The following is a 22,169-nucleotide window of genomic DNA, read 5'->3' as shown; positions in this document are numbered from 1 at the left end:
CAATTACAAACTTCAGTAGAGATTTTTTTTTTTTAAATCATGGAAGTTGATACTCATAATTTGCCTTCGCGGGCCACATAAACTCATGCAGCGGGCCAGATTTGGCCCCCGGGCCTCGAGTTTGACGCCTGTGCTGTAGTGTGATACTTTTTCTTCTCTTTAAAAACGTTTTGTTGTTTTTTTTTTTTTTTTTGGGGTGGGGGGCGCGATTAAGATTTTCATTGATTTTGATGATGATTTAGCATACGGGTGTTTTGTTTTGTGCTCACGGAACGAATAGATAGGTTTGTGATTACCCGTCATGCTTTTGGGGGGGGCCGCCATCTTGTGTGTCATAGAGGTCAGAGAACACAGGTGAGAGGTGAAGTGTGAATCGTAAATTTATCCGATGGCTTTAAGAGTTATGACGTCGTAGAAAAAGGGAATACCGGGACTGTGACGACATTATCTGAAAATTATCTATTCGAGCCACAACTGTACATGTACTATCTTTTTGCTTTTGGTATTGTATGTAGTACTAATAGTGTAATAGTAATGTAGTAATAGTGATATAACCAGAGTTATCGAACTTTACAGGAGCGCCGTTCCCCAGGCTTCGCGTGTTAGCGTCCATCTTGTTTTGCTGTGATGATTTCCGCGTTGTCATAGCAAAATCTCGGCCCGCTTCCACCGTCAACAATGGCGACTTCCTAATTGAGCCGCTTCAGCTCATAAAACGGAGCTTTTCTTAGACTCCTGCGAGGGAGGACGTGGAGGACGTGGAGTGCAAAATAAATACAACGTAACTAAAAAGTTTGGGAACGGCTCGGACGGGAAGCGCCGTCGTTCGAACTTGACGTGTTTGCAGTGGAACACACACAAAAAAAAAAAGAAGCGCGGAATTCGCCACTTACGGCCGCCAGGAAGACGAACAATGAGCCGACGTGCGTGTCCAGAAAGGTCGCGAGTGACGTCAATCTCACGAGACTTCAGCTCAGTGAGCGTCAAACGTTTGGCCGCGAGGGTTACATTTGACATCTTTTTTTAAAATGTCATTCATCGCGGGGAATGGGGGGCGGGTATTAGATAAAATGTTTATTTTCATCATGAAGTAATTCATTCTCATTTTTATTTTCATTTATAATTAATTGTAACAACACTATTATTATTGTTAATAATAATGATTACAAATTTTACTATTAGCAGTAATGATGATAACATTAAGGATAATGACGATACAGTGATAATAATACACGATAAAAATATAGAAATTGTATTGACAATGGGAGTCACTGTTGGTGTAGTGGTACACACGGCTGCATCTGGTGCGGGCTGCGTGGGTTCGATTCCCGATCAGGTTGATATCTGTCCTGTGACTGTCAAGCGACCAGTTCAGGGTGTAGTCCGCCTTTCGGCCGAACCGAGCTGTTATAGCCTCCAGCTTTCTTGCAACCCTTGTGAGGATAATGACATGACCGTAATAACTAATCATGATGATGATATTAATGATTAGGGTTGAAAAAAAAAACGTCAATGGCAGTATTGACAATAATAAACAATATCCATCCATTTTCTTAGCCGCTTATCCTCACAAGGGTCATGGGGAGTGCTGCAGCCTATCCCAGCTGTCAATGGGCAGGAGGGTGGGGTGCACCCTGAACTGGTCGCCAGCCAATCGCAGGGCACATCGAGACAAACACCCGCACTCACAATCACACCTTGGGACAATTTAGAGTGTGCGATTAATGTTACATGTTTTTGGGATGTGGGAGGAAAACCCACGCAGGCACGGTAATAACACGCAAACTCCACACAGGCGGGGTCGGGATCGAACCCAGGTCCTCAGAACTGTGTGGCCAACGCTGTACCAGCTGCTCCACCCTGCCTATTCTACTACTATTCTTAATAAAAATTCTGATTAAAAATGATAGTGTTGTTCGCAGTAATGATCATAACAGTTAGACTAATGATGATGATAACGATGACGATATTCTGATTGTAACAAAAGATAAAAACATGGAAATAACATTGACAGTAATAACTAACCATGATGATGATATTGATGATTCGGGTTGAAAAACAATGTCAATTACAATAACGACAATAATAAACGATAGTAACAGTAAAAAAAAAAATACTAATAATAACCCCAAAAATAACAGCGACGATTGTCTTTGCTCACAACAATAGCAATGATGATGGTTATACAAATGCTACATTGAGATCAGAAAGACAACATTTTGAAATGGGTTTCCCGCTTTGTTGAAATGGATTATGTATTTATGGAAAGCGTCCCAGTCGTAATCCAATAAACTCCAGTCCGTGTTTCCCCGGGAGCCCATCTTCTGCCTCCCCTTGGCAGCGTTTGTTTACTGCCTGGGAGAAGAAGGGAAAAAAAACACACACACACACCCTGGGAGACCATCTCCCTCTGTTTGTGCAATAAGAAAGGCCATTTAAAAGCTGCGATATAGCACAGAAGCTGTCGGACTTTGCTCCACTTTTTTTTTTTTTTTTTGGCGTGTCTGCCATTTTAAAACAGCCAGCCAAGCGCCGACGACGATGATGATGGTGGTGGTGATGATGATGATGATGTGACGTTCACGTGAAAAGCAAACAAACGCGGAGCTCACTTCGCTGTCGCGTGGAACTGGAGGAAAATCTCGGAAATCTCAGCGCCTGAGCTCGCCTCGGAGTTCGGAATAGAACCCACGCTCTTTGAGGACACTTTTTTGTTTGTTTGTTTGTTTTTTTTGTGGTCATGTTTTGGCCCACGCTTGGCGCGCATTCCGGGGACGGTTTGATTTTTATTTATTTTTTCCACGAAACTCACGCGAACGTCACGCCACGCGTGCCAGCAGCCACCTGGACTCACATCTGTTAAACAGCGCAGAATTAGATGAAATGTCGTATTTTTTGTTGAATTATTTATCATTGGTGAGGAGAGAGCAGCACCTTTTTTAGATGATATTGTGATATCGAGTGCCCGCGACGCAAACTTTTACGCGCGTGGCCTGGCTGGCTACTTTTGACAGCTAGCTCTTTAGCTCCAGGTTGCTAACGTTAGCCTCCTGTCAACGCCGCATTTGGGGGTCTCTCAAGCGGGGGTGAGTCGGAGCCGCGAATCCGCTCGAGGACCGCGGAGTCGCCGGAAGGGGCTCTGTTTAGCTCGTCTTTAGCATTAGCTTTAGCCGCGGTGTGCGGAGCGAACACGTTGGACTCGTTCCTCCGCCCATCTTCCGGGATGTCGTTTATTCAATTTTGTTTACTCGCTGGCTCGCGCCGCAAAAGCGAAACAATTTCCTGAAGAAGAAGAATTACAACCCGTAACAAACACCTCCTCCTCCTCCATCGCTCCCCCCCTCCCAACCCTCCACCTCTCCCACCCCCCGCTCGCCACAAGAAGGATTACTCGGGCAGTTTTGGGCTGAGTGGCGGATGGTGCTCGAGAGCGAGTCAGTTATGTGGCTCCGGACTTTGGCTCTTGTTTTGGCCGCAGCCTGCTTCGTCGCCACAACCGCAGAGAGTAAGTAACCTTTTCATTATATGATATGTTTTTTTTAAACGTATATAATTTGCATGAAACTTAACATTAGGTACCTGGGGTGGGAAAAGTATGGTCCGCTGGCCCACATTCTGTCATCTTTTATTCGTATCACGAATTTTTTTGTGGCTACAATACTGGAATTTCATTTGCAGTAATTTAATATGATGTTTTTAGAAAGGTGTATTCATTTTGCATGCTTGTATTTCATTGAATAATTGCTTCATTTATTTTTTGTAAACAATGCAATATGCATAAAATTATTAATTTTATATTTTTTATTTAACTGCTTTAGTACAAGGAATAAAATAAAAAAATATTTGACACATATTCAACATATCTGCATTCTGTTAAACTGACAATGAATTGTATTTAATTTTTTTGTAAATTGTGGTGAAAAATGAGAGACTTATTACTTTCACATTTCTGTTTATTTAATTTAATAATTGGGGAAATAATTATTACTGTATATATCAAAATTTAAGTGAAATATTGCAAGCCATTCTACATATTTGATGTATTTTGTCATTTAATTTTTTTATTTATATCATTAATTGGTTAGTGATTCATTATTGATGGTTGATTGATTGCGTGAATATAAAAATATTAGCAAAATAAGGAGTTCCCCTTTTCACATCTGACACTTTTATATTTGTCAGTTGATACTTGGTTATTAAAGTGGAATTGAGTTGAAATATTGACATCAAAATGATGATGAATTCCAGTTGATTCAAATAAAGTATTTTAGATATTTTACACATGTTGTCATTTTTAAAACATTTGAAATATTTGATTTATGATAAATACTAAAAGTACTACAATATGACTAAAATGAAAAACAATGTGTTAAATGAATTCCATCTGGAAATTAAAAAAAAGATTGATTTATTATTCAAATGAGCTATTGTGTGGATTTTACGATTTTTTTTTTTTTATTTTATTTTTTTTTAAAGAAACGAGCTCCAGTGAAAAACGATACCTCCAACCGCTCGTGTTACTCGATTAAGTGTTTATTCATCAACAGACGATGATGGGTGCAATTTTTTTCCCTCTAAATATTCCGGCACAGACCTTCTGCTTCTTTAGAGTCGTTCCGAACGATATGATGCAAATTGTTAACTGGAATTCACCTGACTGTGGTGGCTTGTTTAAATTTGGCAAGGTGACCCCGCCTCCCACTGACCGGTTCCTGGTCCGGGATGGAGCGCCGGGTGAAAGCTCGCGCCACGTCATCTGCGACGTCTGCTGTACGACGAAGGCGTCAAAATATTAAATGGGAAAAGACAATCAGTCATTTGCAACACCCCAAAAAAAAAATTCACATCCATTTGTCAAATTTTGTCTATGAGCAATAACTGCGTCTTTCAACTGGTTTCACTCAGTAACTTGGATAAAGTACCATTTGAAGTGCTCGACACCTTGTATTTGCTGTTTTCCCATCATTCAGCACCAAAAAGACTTTTTGGAAATTCTTATAAAAAGGATCCCGTCTCCGTGTCTTCATCAGTGATATTTGAGCGACAAAAAAATTTGGTCAGTTGTAGATTGTTTTATCTCACTCTATTATGGTGACTGCTGAAAGTTTAAAGCCCCACTGACACGAAAAGCATGATTTTTAGTATGTTTTCAATTAAAAAAAAAAAAAAAAAGGCAGCCGGAATGGACCCACTCATTTTTTTTCACCACAAAACATGATTTTGCCGCATGTGGGTTTTTGTAACTCCCGCCATGAAAATCCTCTCGAGGGATTTGTTTTGGAGAAGAAGCAGGAAGTGACGTTATCAGCAGGAGCGCACTCCGGCGGCCTCGTGTGTTTATACCAGTTCTACCTGCGGCAAGCTAGCTCTTTGTTCCTTAGCCAATAATGCCAGCTCGTTGAATTGCTGGATATTGTTCGAACGCTCGGGAGGATGGATTTACTCTTCTTACATTTCCAAAAGACCCGGTTCGACGTGAGAAATGGATTGCACAGGTGCAAAGGACGAGAGCTTCGTGGGTTCCAAATGACAGGTAGGTGTATAGAATTATTAAAAAAAATAATCGTTGTGGTGGGGGGACGTAATCCTTCCTTCAGCGAGCTCCGGGGGCCGTCCGCAGCTGAATACGCTCCATACCGTCATACATACTGTCGGGGAGCCTGTTGTTAGTTACGAGTGATCCGTATATCATCTAAATATGGCTCGAAACGATAGGGTAATATTGCCCCGGTCACTTCACTCACTTGTGAGATGTTCTCTTCTTCGAAAAGAGCTTCCGTGTCCCATAGCAGGTGCCACTACGTGTTTTCAATGGCGAATGTCCCAGTGTGAGTTCTGCTGATGACGTTGCAGGCAATATGGCTACCACTCGGATGTCAAGCGAGACTTCCGCAACTTTGCGCATGGATGACACGCTCTTCGCTCATATTTATTTTTTCGCATAGACATTGGAGTGAATAATGTTCTATGTATTTTTAATTACAGTATTTATTTTACAATGTATGTAGGGATGTCAGTGGGGCTTTAAAGGGGTATGTATTTAAGGCGGGGCTTTTTGAGATGAACGCATGGCATACGTTAAGCGCGAAATGCACCTAAAAAGGTTTACGATAGATGACAAACTTTTCTTTTTCATTCCAAACCACCAAAAAGTGTACAGACCGCAGGTTAACAGCTGGCAGATGAAAGTTAAAAATCAAGAAGTTCGTCTATCCGAGACGCTAAAATTACTCACTGAAAAAACTTTGTAAGCAGTCACGGAGGAGAAGTGGAAGTTCTCTTCGCACCGCCGATGTTCTTGCAGAAGTTGACTCTGTATCCCTACGAGGGGGGGGGGGGGGACGAGAGGCGGGGAGATAGTCATGAAATTTCATTCTGTGTTGATCACATTTGGCATTTAGTAATTAATGACATAGCAACGGCGAGAAAACTGTTAGCGCTTGGCCGCGCGCGCACATTTGCGCAATCACATTATTTCTGTTGCATACTTCGACTTCAGCTCGAAAACATTTTTCAAAATTCAACTTTGTACACGTGATTGGTGGGGAAAGTTTTGAATGGTTGATCTTGGTCTTCATTTTTTATTTTTATTTTTTTTTACAGAACAAAAACCTGGCATTTAAACAGGAGTGTACTGTATAGACTTTAAAAAAATATATTTCTGTGGTATTTAGACATTTATGGATTCACGAAGTACATAAGGGAATCAGCATATTCAGTAAAACGCAGTAATATTGATGAAAGGCAATGCTAGAACGAGGGACCGCAGTGCTGCAACAGAATTGCCAGTAGCCATATGTTTCCGAGCCGTGTTGTTTTGGCCGCGACGACATATTGACGATGTTGTAAGTCACAGGCGCCGCGTGCACGTAAAAAGGCACAAAGGTCGGCCACTTATCGTCTGTTTGTGCCTGTAAACAAAATGTTGTCGCGGTCGCCCCTCCCAGCTAAGAAGTCTGGGAATGCTCCAGGATAATCTGCTCTCGCTCGGCTGCCAATTCATCTTTTGTTTTGTGTTGCTAGCTCTCGCACTCAAGGAATGCGACATTATTAGCGTTTTTTTTTTTTTTAATTGGATGAATGAATTAATGTGTTTTTCTACCGTGAATCTAACGCAGGGATCGTCAACTGTGGTGCATTATCCAATTACTGTACACTTAATTGGTCCTGAAATTGTAGAGGGTAGATTTATTCGACTGCCTATGCCAGCAACATTTCGTGACAAGCAGAATAATTAAAAGTTCCTCCAACAAGATAGCAGAAGGTACAATTAAAGGAAAATTCCGATAGTTTCGAGTAACAATGTATCCAAGAGGTCATGTAATATGTACTCTATCTTGATAATGTGACGTTAAATCCTCTCTCATTTGAGAAGATTTTAATCGACAATTACAAATTTTCAGGTCCGTTGCCATTTTCGAGAGTCACATGACCTACCTGCGCGGATGTGACGTGTACCGTGCCGCAACAAAAGCTCGATTACATGGGACACCGTTGATGCCCAGCGCGGATTTCTCGGATTTATCCTCATCTGATGAAGAAATAGCAGTATCGGTTGATCGGGAAGACGGAGGAATACTTCCATACACAGCCGTGAGCGGCTCCACCGCTCGGTTGATCGGGAAGACGGAGGAATACTTCTACAAACAGCCGTGAGCGGCACCCGGAGCTCGCTCACATGGCTCGGGCAGCGAGCTCACAGCTCCCCCAAGTTCCGGAGCTGTGCCGCTCTCGGCTGTGTATGGAAGTATTCCTCCGTCTTCCCGATCAACCGAGCGGTGGAGACGCTCACGGCTGTGCCGCTCACAGTCCGCTCGCTCGTCAGACTCCGCGTTCCACAGGTTCAAATCCTTACGGAAGTATTCCTCCATCTTCCCGATCAACCAATACTGCTATTTTTTCATCAGATGAGGATGAATCCGAGAAATAGGCGCTGGGCATAATGGTGTCCCATGTAATCGAGCGTTTGGAACAGCACATAACACGTCACATCTGCGCACGTAGGTCATGTGACTCGCGAAAATGGAGGCGCACCTGAATATTAAAAAGCACTATTAAATGAGAGATGATTTAATATCACATTATCAAGATTGAGTACATATTACATGACATTGGATATGTTGTTACTCCACACCACTGGAATTTTCCTTTAAGCCAATTAAAAAATACACAGACAGGCATGGATATTTCGACTACTATTAACTTCTACATAAAAAAAATTGCATATTTGCAAATGGTGTATTGCAAATTGACGGGAGTAAAGGTTGACTGCACACTACTGCCTCGACCTATAATATCGTAATAAACATCACATGATCACTCTTGGCTCAAACGTATGAAAATACAATCGTGAGGTTTTTATCCAGGCAGATAACAAACACACTTTTCTCTTCGGTTGCAGTCGTAAAGCAACGCCCCGTTTTTGGCACGTCAACAAAGTTGCCCGTTAATCGCCGACATCCGTTAACATCGCTTTGGTTCTGAAAATGTGATGCAATATCAAAAACGTTTGTTGTGTTTTGAGAATGCAGGTCTTAAATATTCTTATTGGAGTTTTTATTACTTTATGCTTTATATTTCTTTATTGCGGCTTTTTTATAGGGCTGGGGAGGTGCAAAAAATATCCCTTGTCATGCCACCGATTGGTTTGTTGGACGTTTATCACGACTGGACTCTTGGAAGTCAGTATGAACCTTTGCTTTGAAACCTCCCAGTGGTCATTTATTTTGGTTGAAAGGTAACTTTTTTTGAAGGGTTTTTTGCCATATCCAAGATTGTCCTAGGAGATTCACATTAATACCACCCAATATGAACTTTGTACACTAGACCTAGATCTTGTGGCAAATCTAGAAAAAAATGGATACACAGTATGTTGACATGATGATGATGTCGTCTCAATTGACTATTTTAAATGTTCGTACGTGGTGTGAAATCTTCAACCTTTTTAATTGAACACAGAGCCTAAATTGTGTTGTAAAAATGGCAAAACTGTCGGTGGATGCACGGATTAATTGGACCTGCCATCTCGGAGAAGAGCATTAAAGATAGTGCCGCTGTACGTCGCCGGCGTAGAAGAATAAAGCGAGATTATTTGTAGTCGAGAATACTTTATTGCCCAATTAATCAAATTTATGTATAGAGCACATCAATTATCAGCTACTGCAGCTGTAGCAATTGAGTAAAGTTGGATAGTTTCTGCGTCGGACGGGGACGCTAAATTGCTAAAGCTGTGAATTTATGTCATGGGGTACGGGCGCAGCTGCAAATCTCAAAATGGCTCCGGAAGCTGTAAATTACTGACTGCTGCTTTTTTTTGTGGGTGTGTTGTTGTTGTTGGTTTGTTTGTTTTTCCAAAGGGGGGAAAAAGAATCCCATCCCTCATCTTCTGCATGAATAGAACGCAAACTGCTGTCAGTGAAATGTGGCGAGACCTGTCGGGCACCTCCGTAAATGCCAACCCGCACGAGCAAAGCGCGTCGTTAAATTAGCACCTCGTTGGCGGCGTCATCAAAACACAGCATCGTCCTCCTTGCACACTTCTCAAAGCCGGACAGATTGTGAGATTCAGTCGACCGACGTGACCTCGCGCTCATTCGCCTTTTGCGAATTGACAGGTAAATAACTAAATCACGCGGAGAATTAAAAGCATAAACCTCCTGGACTTTAGCCCCTTTCACCCTGATCGACTTCCAGAAGCGTTAAATTGACGCGCGTCTTGGTCGCAGTCATATTATTAGGGAGTGGTCGCCGTCACTGACAATTGCTGTAAACACAAAATGGAACGCGGGTGAGCAAAAGTGAGTCCCACGTGTAAAACCTCACGTTAAGGGTTTAAATAGGTTTTGAATGTAGTTGACTGTGGCACGGTGGCTCAGCTGGTAAAGCGTTGGCCTCACAGTTCTGAAGACCCAGGTTCGATCCCAGCCCTAGGGGCACTCCGGTTCCCTCCCACATCCCAAAAACATGCAACATTAATTGGACACTCTAAATTGCCCCAAGGTGTGATTGTGAGTGTGCTTGTTTGTCTCTATGTGCCCTGCGATTGGCTGGCAACCAGTTGAGGGTGTACCCCGCCTCCTGCCCGTTGACAGCTGGGATCGGCTCCAGCACTCCCAGCGACCCTCATGAGCATAAGCAGCGAAGAAAATGGATGGATGACCACTACTCTGAATGAAGTTGGCGTAATTACCGTAATTCCCGGCCGACAGAACGCACCTGGTTATAAGCCTTGGTACACAGAAAGAGTTTAACGCTAGCGTGGCGCTAATGTTAGCGTGTGGTTAGCATTAGCGCCCCGCTAGCGTTAGCATCGCCGCATAAACCGCAGGGTTGAAAGCGTGTGAAAAAAGTCGCGGCTTGTACGCCGGAAATCGCGGTAGTGGTTTTGAACAAATTCGGACAAATATTCCCAAAGACAAGGTGTCCGTTTACACGTCGGGAAAAGTAGGGGTTTGGAAACTTTCCGCTTCCAAGACCGAAATATTTTGCAGAGGTTGCCTTGTCTCACCCGTCCAACTCTTGATGGAATGTTAAATTGTTGAACATAAAAAAAAAACAATATCAAGTCAAGTTTATTTGCGTAGCTATCAATGACGGGGTGGTTTTTCTATACGCGACCATTCGAAACTTAAAAATGTCTTAGTTGTTTTTAAAAAGCTCAGTTTTTTTCTCATTGAAGCTAACGTAACAATAAGATGAAATTAATTAAAAAAAAAAAAAAAACCAGTACAGGGAGTCCTCGGGTTAAGACGATCTCAACCTAAGACGTTTCGACTTTCCAACGGCCGTCCCCGTCCGCCATTTTGTCTGGCTCATGCTTGTCTGTGTTTGTGCGCATTTTTTGCCCTTCTTTTTCGACATTATTGCCCAAAAGAAGAGAGCTATGTCTCTTAGCAATGCGTGTGCAGTAAAAAGAAAAGATGGAGAAAGGAGACACACCAACACCACCAAGGCTTCAGTCGGTCGATCGTGGTGACAATTATTAAAGACCAAGCCCGTATTTTAGCGCGTGTGAAGGGTTCCGGTCCTATGTCGAATACAATGATCACAAAAACAGGTTCTTTGATACGTGTCGAGATGGAGAGGATTGAGGACCATGTACATCATCTTGTTTATTTCAATGTATTTGTTTTTATTTTGATATAAATTCTGACTTTAATGGTGGAATCCGACTTCAGTCAAAATTCGAGTTAAGTCGCTACTCTCGGAACGGATCTCAGTCGTAGACCGAAGACTCCCTCTAGTCCAGTGATTCTCAGCGTCGAAGTTTTCTCGCTCCCTCTAGTGTTATGCAAAAGAAGTACAGAATAAAATGTTTAACTGTGAACGCTACAATGGCATTTTTTATGCACTTGCTGATTTATTACAGACTGCTACCTTAGCTTGTAGTGCTAGGTGCCGGCTTGCGTTTGCATGTCAATTTTGGGAAAAATTTCGTGTCACATCAGTGAAGGATTGTTCATACACGACACGTAAACCCTACAATAATAATAAAAAAAAAGTAAAATTAGCTGCTGAATGTAACTATCTTCTCTAAACAAGTAGCTGAAAGAAGAGTTAGCCATCGGTCAGACGGGTTGATAAAAGGGGTTCATCCTGAGGCCCCCCTCTACCAATCTGGCATTTAAATTTTTCCACAAAGGTATGAAACTGCCCAATCCCTAACGAACAAACTCCTTCAGCGGCAGCCAGGAAGTAGAAAAGTGGCAAACTCGTGAAGCAAAGCGCCGGCCTCCGTCCTGTCCGTGATTACGCTACGTGTTGTTGTACCAATCTCGCTGACTTGTACGGAAAGCAAAGCGAAGAGTGAAACCTTGAAAAGGGAAGTGTTGCAATCGCTCCGCTGTTTGTGTTCCAGTGGGCTTACTGGGGCCTCTCAGGGGCTGTTAAGCCCTCCACCTCCCCGCTGGGGTCGGAATAAAAAAAAAAAAAAAAAAAAGGAATGGCGAGTCGTGCGTGGACACGGGCGACAACGACGTGCTCCCACTCAGCTCCGTTTAAATATAGCAACGTCTTGTGACCTGCCGTTGCGTCGGCACTGTACTTGTACTTTTAGGCCCAGCCCATGTTAATGGGTCGTTGATGATTTTTCGGCAGCGGCGCCAAGAGCTTTGTTTTCCAGCCCGGGCCGTGCTGTACCGAGAGCTCGGCCCGTTGCCATGGTAACCTTTGTTAGCGCGCCTCCGAATTGCAGCGGAGCGTCCTGAAAGTCGATTGACGAGTTGGAGTTAAAGCCCACTTTTTTTTTTTTTATTTTTCCCCCTTCCTGGAAATAAATAGCCCTCAAAATTCAAATAAAACTCGGAATTCAGTAATCTTTCGCCATCTCGGCAAAACTCCTGAGGTTTTTACCTCGGTAAGCATGTGAAGCCTGAAGGGTTAATCCACTACGTTTTGCTTTTGCTCCAGCATTAAAAAATTTTTAGGGGGTGATGGTCTATAATTAGATTTTGTGGGGAAGAATAAAGATGTAAAATTGTGGTAATAAGGTCATAAAATGTGAATGAAGCTGTATTTTCTTTTTGTTGGAATATTAGATTTTATGAGTCCGATTTTCGATGATGAAAACACTTCCTTTTACTTCCACGAGCGATTTGCTTTTTCTTTGGCTTTTTAATTACATTCTTTTTGGGTGACGTCACAATTGAAGGCTGTCATTGATGGGGGGGGAAAGGAATTTATATGATGATGACCATACTTCACGAAATTCCGTCAACATGGGGAAACATCTGGATATTTAGTGCAATATAATGAATGCAGTGTTTGTTATTATCCAAAAAACAAACAAACGGAAAAGAACAGTGTGAAAGTATAGCGTTGTGGTATTACGGACTGAGTAGTTTTATTCCTTAATTGTACAGCGGTTCATTTTTTTCCCCTCTTGTATGACAGTTCAAATGAATTTGTTTCCCACTCCTATAAGTGGAGTTCTGTGCTTGTTTCGCTCGAGGCAGGTCACGTTGCCGCAGCCGGAGAAGCAGCCATTTTGTGCCGCTGGCGGCTGTCCTTTTAGATTTACGAGGCCTGGCAAAACTTGCGACTAAATGTTCGCACATGGATGAGCTCGCGCTTCCTCTAAAAGTCCCCCCCGCCGCCCCCGCTCGCACATTCGGGCTGCCGTGTTCCTCCGTGTCCAGCGAGCCTTGCTATCAATGGCTTACATTGGCCGTGGCTAAAAATATTATCCCGGCTGAAAGCGAACACTGATAGGAGTGACGACACGCGGGTTCACCGGGTGCAGACTTTACGAGTGGCAGCGCTCCCTCCTATTTATTGTACATTTGTCGATTCTCTCCTTCGCCGTCACAACTGTGCACCGGAAAGCTGAGCTCTTTGTGGCTCTGAGCTTTTGCTCATCTTCAACTTGTTGCGTTCAGTTTTCTGACTTGAGCGAACGCTCCCACTTTCCGTTGCGTCGCTTTCAAGTCACATATTGGAACTTCAGGAGCTGTTTGCTCCTGAGGCCATCATTTATGCATGCGTATGGAAGTAAAAGGCTTTTGTATCCTTTGTGACAAGCATCTAGATGTTTTTTTTAATTCTATATTATTTAATTATTATATTTTTTACTATATTTTCATTTTATTTATTATCATATTTACTATTATGTTTTTATTATATTTTATTTATTTATTTTTGAAATATTTTTCTTAGAAAAGTAATTTTTACAAGAATAAAGATGTGTTCTGTTAAAGAATTTCATTACTTTTGTGATTTTGAAAATCATGTCAGGCAAGTCTCTGAATTATTAAACCCAAAAAAGGCACAAAAAGTACATTTAAGGACATAATTTTGTTTTCAAATTTCATTAAGGATTTTTTGTCAGTCTTAAATTTATGGTAGCCATATTTGTATTTGTACTTCTACAAATTTTTTACATTTACAATTTTTTTTAAAATGGAAATAGTCATTTTTGTAATATTTAAAATGGGATTTTTATGAGAATATTCATGTTTTTAAAATGTATATTTTCACAGGTGTTGTTTTTAATGAGAAAATAATGATATTTTAAGTTAGATTTTTACAATTTTACAATAACTTTTTTTTTATATTTACTTGTCATAAACACTGAACAAATTAAATGTGTTGCTTTAAGTGTGTTAGTACAAATATTAATTGCCAACATTTCTTGAGAAGAAGCTTATAATTTTGAGAGAAAAAAAATATATATTTTTTTTTAGGTGGGTCATACTTGTTGCATGCTTTTTTTTCCCAAGAAAATTTAAACTATAAACTACTATTTTGTAAAAAAAAAAAAAAAAAGAAAAAAAAGTGAATTATTGTATGGCAGAGACAGCGTGGCTGTCGTTTGCAGAATTATGACATTCACTTATGGAAAGTATAATTTCATTTAAGATTACAGTGCAGTATATCTTTTTTTTTTCCTCCCCCAAAGGTATCTTTCCATTTTGGAAAAATTTAACATTCTCCTTCAACTACATTCTCACATTTTTTTTTTGGGTGCTTCTTTGGTCTGTAATTTTTTTTTCCCCCCAAAAATGTAATATTAAATGTTTTAAATTGTGTAAATGCTCTTGTAAAGCACATTGTTTGTGTGCCGAGTTGTTCTCTTATGCAAGAGAGAAGGTGTCAAGTGAGGCCTCAGCCATAAAGATGTGCAAGCCTTTCGCCGCCTTCCGGCTGACCCGGTGACCCCGTGAACCCGGCTCACCCGCGGCTGTCTTGGTAAACAAACGCATAGCCGCTCGTGAACTACAAGCCGACCCCGGAATCCCCCACGTCGCGGCTCCGCCCGCGCCCAATACCAGAAAAGAAGTAAAAGAAAAAGAGAAGCCAATCGGGTGTTAGAGAAAGATTGCCCAAGCGGGCGTTGTCCTTTTACTCTCGCCGGGCGATTGGCCGAGCCTTGTTTTTGAGTCTTACGTAAGCGCTTAATCGGGCCGTTGACGCTATCAACTGCAAATCTGCCACCGCAGGTGTCCGTGTTGTGCTCAGCTAGCCCCCCGTGATGTGTTTGGTACCGGGCCGAGTAACAGGTGTCAAAGCAAAGGACTCTATAGAAAGGTGGTTCTTATTCATTCGTGGCAGCTGTTACGCTGCCTGTCACTATTCTATCCATCCATCCATTTTCTTTGCCGCTTATCCTCACAAGGGTCGCGGGGCATGCTGGAGCCTATCCCATCTGTCGACGGGCAGAAGGCAGGGTACACCCTGAACTGGTCGCCAGGCAATCGCAGGGCACATGGAGACAAACAGCCGAACTCACAATCACACCTATAGGCAATTTAGTGTCCAGTTAATGTTGCATGTTTTTGGGATGTGGGAGGAAACCGGAGTGCCCGGAGGAAACCCACACGACAGGCACGGGGAGAACATGCAAACTCCACACAGGCGGGTCCGGGATCGAACATGGGACCTCAGAACTGTGAGGCCAACGCTTTCTAGCTGAGCCACCATCCCACCCCCTATAAATTGTGTGGGTTTTTTCGTTTTTTTTTTAAGTATTTGTCCGATTTACCTTCTTCTTTTTGTAATCAAATTGAGTTATTTGAACAATCGCTGCAGATCTTATTCCCTTTTTTGTTCTCCGACTTGCCATCCTTGATTTTGTACCTTTTCCAGGAACTTATTTTCTCGAGTCCTCCGGTTATTATTGCCGTGTAAAGATGGATTATATTGTTGCTTGGCGCGACTCAAAACTGATCGAGATCACTTAAGTTTTTAAACGTGTTTTCCCATCGCGAATCCCTCCCACGGTAACAAATATGCCACTTGCACCGAACATGGCTAACCGCATTTTTTACGTGTAGATTTTAGCTAACGGGTGTGCTGAAGCTTCTTATGAAGTCACTGAAGCAACTTGACAAGTCATTTTAGGCCAGACCGAGGACCTCGCTCGCTCGCTCTCATGGCAGAGCTCCACGGTTGACAGTGACCTAGCGCCAGAAATGCGGTTGCTACACCAAACAGTCGGCTCTTCATCACGGCTCGAGAAAAAGCCGCATATTTTGCGGTGATATATCCCCTCTAATTACCAAGAGATCTATTATTCTCCCGTATGTCTGACTCCTTCGACTCTGCTTTTACAGAGCAGACGTCTTGCCCAAGGCATCGGTCATTTTTAGTAAGCCACTGGGCAACATTTGTGTCTGAATGCCTTAATCCCCATTGTGACTTGAATTCGGAAGATACACCCATGGGGAACACAGACCTGAGCCAAGGTAGAAAGCTCGTGGTCCGTATATCAGCAGAAAAGATTTCAGCCGAAAACTATTTATGGAAAGTAAAGCAAGAAATGTTAATATTTGACATAAATTAGGTTGTAGAAAATATCATCATTCTGGGACTGTAAAATCTTTTGTAGTGAGGGAATAGTGGTCCTTTTAAAAGATTAAAGTCACATTTTTAACTGAAAAGAAAAAAAAAATTTAGTGAGAATAAAGTTGTATTTTTTTTAAGGGTTAAATTTGTGAATGCAAGAGTATTTTACAAGAATGAAGCTGTTTTTTTTTTTTTAGGAAAAATAATAAACTTCAACATAAAATCTATTTTATGTGAGTAAAGTTGTATTTTTTCAAGGAGTTTAATTTTTTTTAAGAGGTTATTTTTAGGAAATTAAAGCATGCAATTTTGCAAGATGTTATTCTTAACTCAAAATTTTAGAAGGCCTCGGAAATTTTTCAAGGTATTGGTCGAAATAATGCAAGAGTTAAGTAATTTTACAAGGTTAAAGTTGTCCATGTACATTTTCCAAGCTGCATATCCTCACAATGGTCTCCGGTTCAGTTTTTTTTTTTTTTTTTAAGTCAGTGGGACTAAAGTTGATTTTCTCCCCCCCAGTGGAAAAATGTCTATTTTCTGAAATTATTTTGGGGGAGAAAAATTGTGATAATTATATATAATAATTTTACATGAATGTTTTTTTTAATTTTATACTTCCTAATTTATCAGAATAAATTTTATTTTAAAGGATTAAAGTCATATCTTTTTTCCCTGGAAAAAAGGTTATAATTTTATAGACTTAAATTGTATTTTTCCTGACAAAATATCAATTTTATAAGATTTTTGGGGGGCGGGCTAGGAGGTGGTGGGTAGAAAATGTCCAATACAAATATTTGCATATTTTTAAAAATAAATCATAATTTTAAAATGTTTTCAATTCAAAACATAAGGATAAAGTTGTATTCAGGAAAAAAAAATACAATTTCACAAGATGTGTTTTTATTCTTTTTAATCAAGTCCAGATTTTACAAGAAGGAATTTGCATTTTTTTTTAAATCAGTAGGTTAAACTGAATTCTTCTTGTCTGTCTGTGTCCTTCCAGTCTGCCCGAGCAAGGACATCCGCAACAATGTAACCAACCTCAACTCGCTGGCCAACTGCACAGTCATCGAAGGCCACCTGAAGATCATCCTCATGTTCGGGACCAAGCCCGAGGATTTCCGGGGTCTGGCCTTCCCCAAGCTGACGGTGGTGACCGACTACCTCCTGCTGTTCCGCGTGTACGGCATGGAGAGCCTCAGCGACCTCTTCCCCAACTTGACGGTGATCCGTGGCAACAACCTGTTCTTCAACTACGCCCTGGTGGTGTTTGAGATGCTGCAGCTGCGCGAGCTAGGCCTCCACAGCCTGATGAACATCACGCGTGGAGCCGTCAGGATCGAGAAGAACCCGGACCTGTGCTACCTGTCCACGCTGGACTGGTCCAAGATCCTGGACTCGGTGGAGGACAACTACATCGTGGCCAACAAGAACGACAGGGAGTGCGGGGACGTGTGCCCCGGGGCGTCGGTGGGGAAGACCACATGCCAGACCACCACCATCAACGGACATTTCAGCGAGCGCTGCTGGACGCAAAAGCACTGCCAGAGAAGTAAGTTCTTCTAAACTGGTGCACAAGTTAAGCACGTTGGGATAAAAATACAACATATTAGCAGTCACTCACATTTGAAAAATGTATGGGTGTGGTCAGTCATGCTCGCGGATAAAGCTGCGGGTGTGATTAAGGATGGAATCTCAAGACCTTAAAATATCTTACTGGATTAATATAACATAACCGTAAAGTAAAAATAAAATAAACAAATACATAACTGAAATAGAAAACACAAATTTCAAACTCCAAAATGATAATGTCCAATTTCAACTGGTATTAGTAGAACATGATATAAAATGGTATTTAACATTTTTCAAACTTAATCTGGAGAAAAGTGAAATGCACTGGCCTGTCAAGGAATGAACACGAACGGTCGCAATGTTTTGAAAATACTGAAAATTTACGTCAACATAATCGGCGTTAGTGGCAACAAGCTAGTATTGTTATAATCTAGCGTGATTTACGGCGGTGTCTATTGTCAATCCATTAATGAAATCTATATCTTCCTAAAGCACGTAGAGAGGAAAAGTTTTCAACTTCAAGATAACGTGGTACCACGGGAGAAAATGACCGTTTGCATTTTGAGATATGGATATACTAGTCTAACGTTAGTTAGTTAGTGGTGCACGCGCGCATCGCCGTGACAGCCTAAATAGGAGGCTGGTTTGCGAGAACGCGCCTTTATGTGCGTGCGCTCGACGTATTGCCCAGACTTGGATCAAGCAAAGAAGTGGATGATAATCTTTGGGCACGCCGTCACACGATCAACCAAAACATCCTCGCGATCGACGCATTGAGCACCCCTGGTGTAACTGAATTTTCTTTGACACGGCTCATTACGTTGATGACGTTCGACGTAACTGCTCGCAGTAGGAGAAGCAGCTCGGAATATGCGCTTTCGGGATCACTTCTGTTCATGTTCAGTCCGGTTAACTTGCATTTCCTGTTTCAGGGTGATTGTACTGATTGTTTAGGAGCGGGCTTGTTTTTTTTAACAACGTTTATGAAATAAACACGTACTGTAAATTAACGTCAAGACTACACAAAATAAGCGACGTCTTTCAATATCTATCTTTTTTACTTGCGTGATGTTTCGTGCTCGACTGCAGATTTGCGAACGCGCTCGTCACATGTGAGTGACTGTAGTAGAACTGGCCACCCTTTGAAGATGCTTCACAAACGTGGTGAAAAGGTGAAAGAATGCACTTTTCATAGCTATTATGCATTCAACTACATGTTAATTAAATTTGTTTTGGTAAAATCTTGAGATGAAACTATAATATATTGAAATATACTATGTATGGAAGTAGCACAAGTCAATCTATTGCATACACTTTTTATGCTTAAAAATTGAGATTCCAAGTTCACATTTTACGTTCACTCCCATTGAGATATCACGATATTCCCAACCATGATGAGAGAGCGTCGCTGAAACAGATTATAGAGAAAGTGGAGTCCAAACACACGTGGAGAAACAAATCCCAGAGCTGGTAAAGTCCTGGCCCCGCTGAATTGCGTAAGGGTGCAAGCGAAGGCGTCGAGACAGCACCCCTGTGCAAGATTCTTCCAACAACTCGAACATTTTAGCAGTGTGATTCAGCCGAGGAAAACCTCCCTATCTTGTTTGAGCACCTCCACCAAAACTCAAAGACTCCCCGGACTTGCTGAGGGCAGCCATTTATGGGCTGACCGGTCGAGTGAGACTCAGATTCAGATTTGTGCAGTGCAGGCCGCGCTGAAAAAGAAAGTCCAACACATGGCACATCAGCAGCGTTGCGACACAACTAACTTGAGCCAAAGCTTGTCATTTATCATACGGTAGACGATGATGCATTTTTTTTTTTTTTTTTTTGTGGGGTGGGGGGGTTGTTTGTTTTGCACAGTGACCCCGTTTGGCTTTTATTTGGCCCAACGCGATGGAGAGCGCTGGCTTTGTTTTAGTAACTATAGTAACTACAGTCAAAATCAAAAGTGTGAAAACATGTTGCTCAAATAGAAACCAGTCTGGCAACACAGCCGCATATAATTCAACTAATTGAGATCATCTGTTGCCAAAAGCTTATTACCTGTCATTCATTACCTTATTAGCTCTTTTTCCTACCGATTCATCCATCCTTAATTACTTTGTTAATTCAGAGTGTGCTTGAATTTACCGGCTTTTTGCGAGCAGAGGATTTTGGAGGAACACTGGACTGTACACACGCTAACTAGTTGTGTTTACCTTTTTAATGCTGGACGGCCTAAAGGGGAAATCCAGTGCTTGCATTAACAGTTTATCCAATATATGATGTACGTAGAGGTATGTGACGTGTACTGCGCCGTTCCAAACGCTCGATTACATGGGACACCATTGTCCCCAGTGCTGATCTCTCGGATTTATTCTCATCTGATGAAGAAAGAGCAGTATCGGTTGATTGGGAAGACGGAGGAATACTTTCATACAGATTTGAACCTGTGGCTGTAATTAATGTTGAATATTCGGATGGTTCTTTGGGTGGAATGACAACTGAGTCTGACTACTCTGAGGCCTACGTGTGGGACGTAAGTGCGTAAACAAAAAGGCCCCCGGGAGCTCCGGGCCGGCAGCCGCGCGTGGTTCTTCAGAAGGGAATGACGGAGAGTCTGATGAGCGAGCTCCAACGGCGGCCGCGAGCCGAGGTTCCAGGAGGCGGAGGCCGTTAGCGCTGGACGCCGATGCTAGGCTAAAGGCCTCTGCAACCACTGAAGGCGGGCCATGCATGAGCTCCGGCGTTGAGCCGCAAACTGAGCTTTGATGTCCCGGGAGGCCTTTAGCCGAGCTTCGGTGGCGGCGGAGGCCTTTAGCCTAGCATTGGCATCCGGGGCTCACGAAGTGGGCGGCAGAGGCCGTTAGCAGTATTCCTCCGTCTTCCCGATCAACCGATACTGCTATTTCTTCATCAGATGATGATAAATCCGAGAGATCAGCACTGGGCATAATGGTGTCCCATGTAACGGCACAGTACACGTTACATACGCCCACGTATATCATGTGACTCCCGAAAATGGCAGCGCCCCTGTAAATTCGAAATTGTCCACAAAAATCTTCTCAAAACACTATTAAATGAGAGAGGATTTAGCATAACATTCTCAAAATAGGGTACATATTATATGACCTATTGGATACACTGTTCATGCTCAGCACTGGATTTCTCCTTTAACGTCTTCTTGTATGACCGTGGATAATGTTTGAATATCACGAGAAAAATGGTATGCGTGCTGTTGCCTAACCCACATTGCTCCTGGCTAGACCGCTGGCTGTGTTATTTTTGGATTCAGGAAAGCCAGTTACATTTGGATATTTTACCCTTGGTGGCACGAAGGCCGTTATTCCGCCTTATTCACCGCCATTATCGCTGGACGCGCAGAAGATAAATTGTTTTTAGCCCCCATAATCCCTTCTGGAGTAATTTGTAATAATTGTTGTGGTCGTCTGTGACGTTAATCCTTTTGCAAATCTGGCACGTCCGAGTCCACTTCTCACCCAGTGAAAGTCACCGTTTCGACTTGACAGTGTCGCCACCTTCTCAATCCGCGGGGACAAGTGTTGCACTTGTGACCCACATCTGCAAAGTTGCTGATTAAATTATTCCCGACCTGCTTTGTTGCTCAGCGTTTGTTTGCCGAACCAGACGCCAGCCGCAGAGGCGGCGTAAATTGTAGGACGTGAGCCAAATGTGATGAGGTGTGTGTCCCCCCCCACCTCGTTCTCGCTCTGTACGACTGACTGGTTCGAGAGTGGATCGAATTTAGCTGGATTTTCCTTGGTTGACTTAGCAAACCCTTGAAGAGATTTACTGCCAAAAAAGCATCAAGGTTTCAATCCCACTAACAATTTGTCCGGACCAGATGTTGACCCACATGCACCGATCTCCAGTTGTGTCGTTCGGCACTGTCAGACAGTTGAGCCTCGACCACAGAGTATGACATTCTCTTGGGAAATATGAGGAAAACTATATTTGGACGACTAACGAGAAGTATTATGTAGACATTTACTGAGGAGACCTACAGAAGCCCAATAAGCACTTTCAGTCTTGCGAGATATGCTGTAGTCTTGCAAAACACATGGCTGAAAGCAATTTACGGAAGATTAGCTGAATACGCCGAAGCCTAGCGAGTTACGAGGGAACCTAGCGAGAGTAAGTAAGGTGGGTTATCTGAGAATATAATGAGATGTGCGAAAACGTGGCAAAATATACAAAACCAAAAACCGAGATATGCAGAATTATAGCAGTGGAGGCAAAGCGAGAAATGTGGAAGGTTTAATAGATATTTGGAAATCTCACGAGATTTGTGTAAGTGAGGGAAGATATCCAGA

General features: G+C 42.3%; 1 protein-coding gene across 2 annotated transcripts in view; it reads left to right on the top strand.

The window, feature by feature from the left end:
• Positions 1-2,276: 2,276 nt before the first annotated feature.
• The window catches only part of insra (insulin receptor a), a 62,777-nt gene continuing 42,884 nt past the window's right edge, over positions 2,277-22,169 (top strand). Inside the window, exons 1-2 of one of the 2 annotated variants that reach the window (XM_061839922.1) lie at positions 2,277-3,505; positions 17,285-17,833. In XM_061839922.1, coding sequence (XP_061695906.1) covers positions 3,418-3,505; positions 17,285-17,833 — 637 coding nt within the window. In that variant the 5' untranslated portion in view covers positions 2,277-3,417. The remainder of the gene's footprint in view (positions 3,506-17,284; positions 17,834-22,169) is intronic. The other variant, XM_061839921.1, reaches the window with a different exon arrangement.

This window comes from Syngnathoides biaculeatus, chromosome 13 (genome assembly GCF_019802595.1).
Source record: "Syngnathoides biaculeatus isolate LvHL_M chromosome 13, ASM1980259v1, whole genome shotgun sequence".
In the NCBI taxonomy this organism is placed as follows: domain Eukaryota; kingdom Metazoa; phylum Chordata; class Actinopteri; order Syngnathiformes; family Syngnathidae; genus Syngnathoides; species Syngnathoides biaculeatus.
The sequence above is the reverse complement of the archived record's forward strand: the minus strand, read 5'-3'. Positions and strand labels throughout refer to the sequence as shown.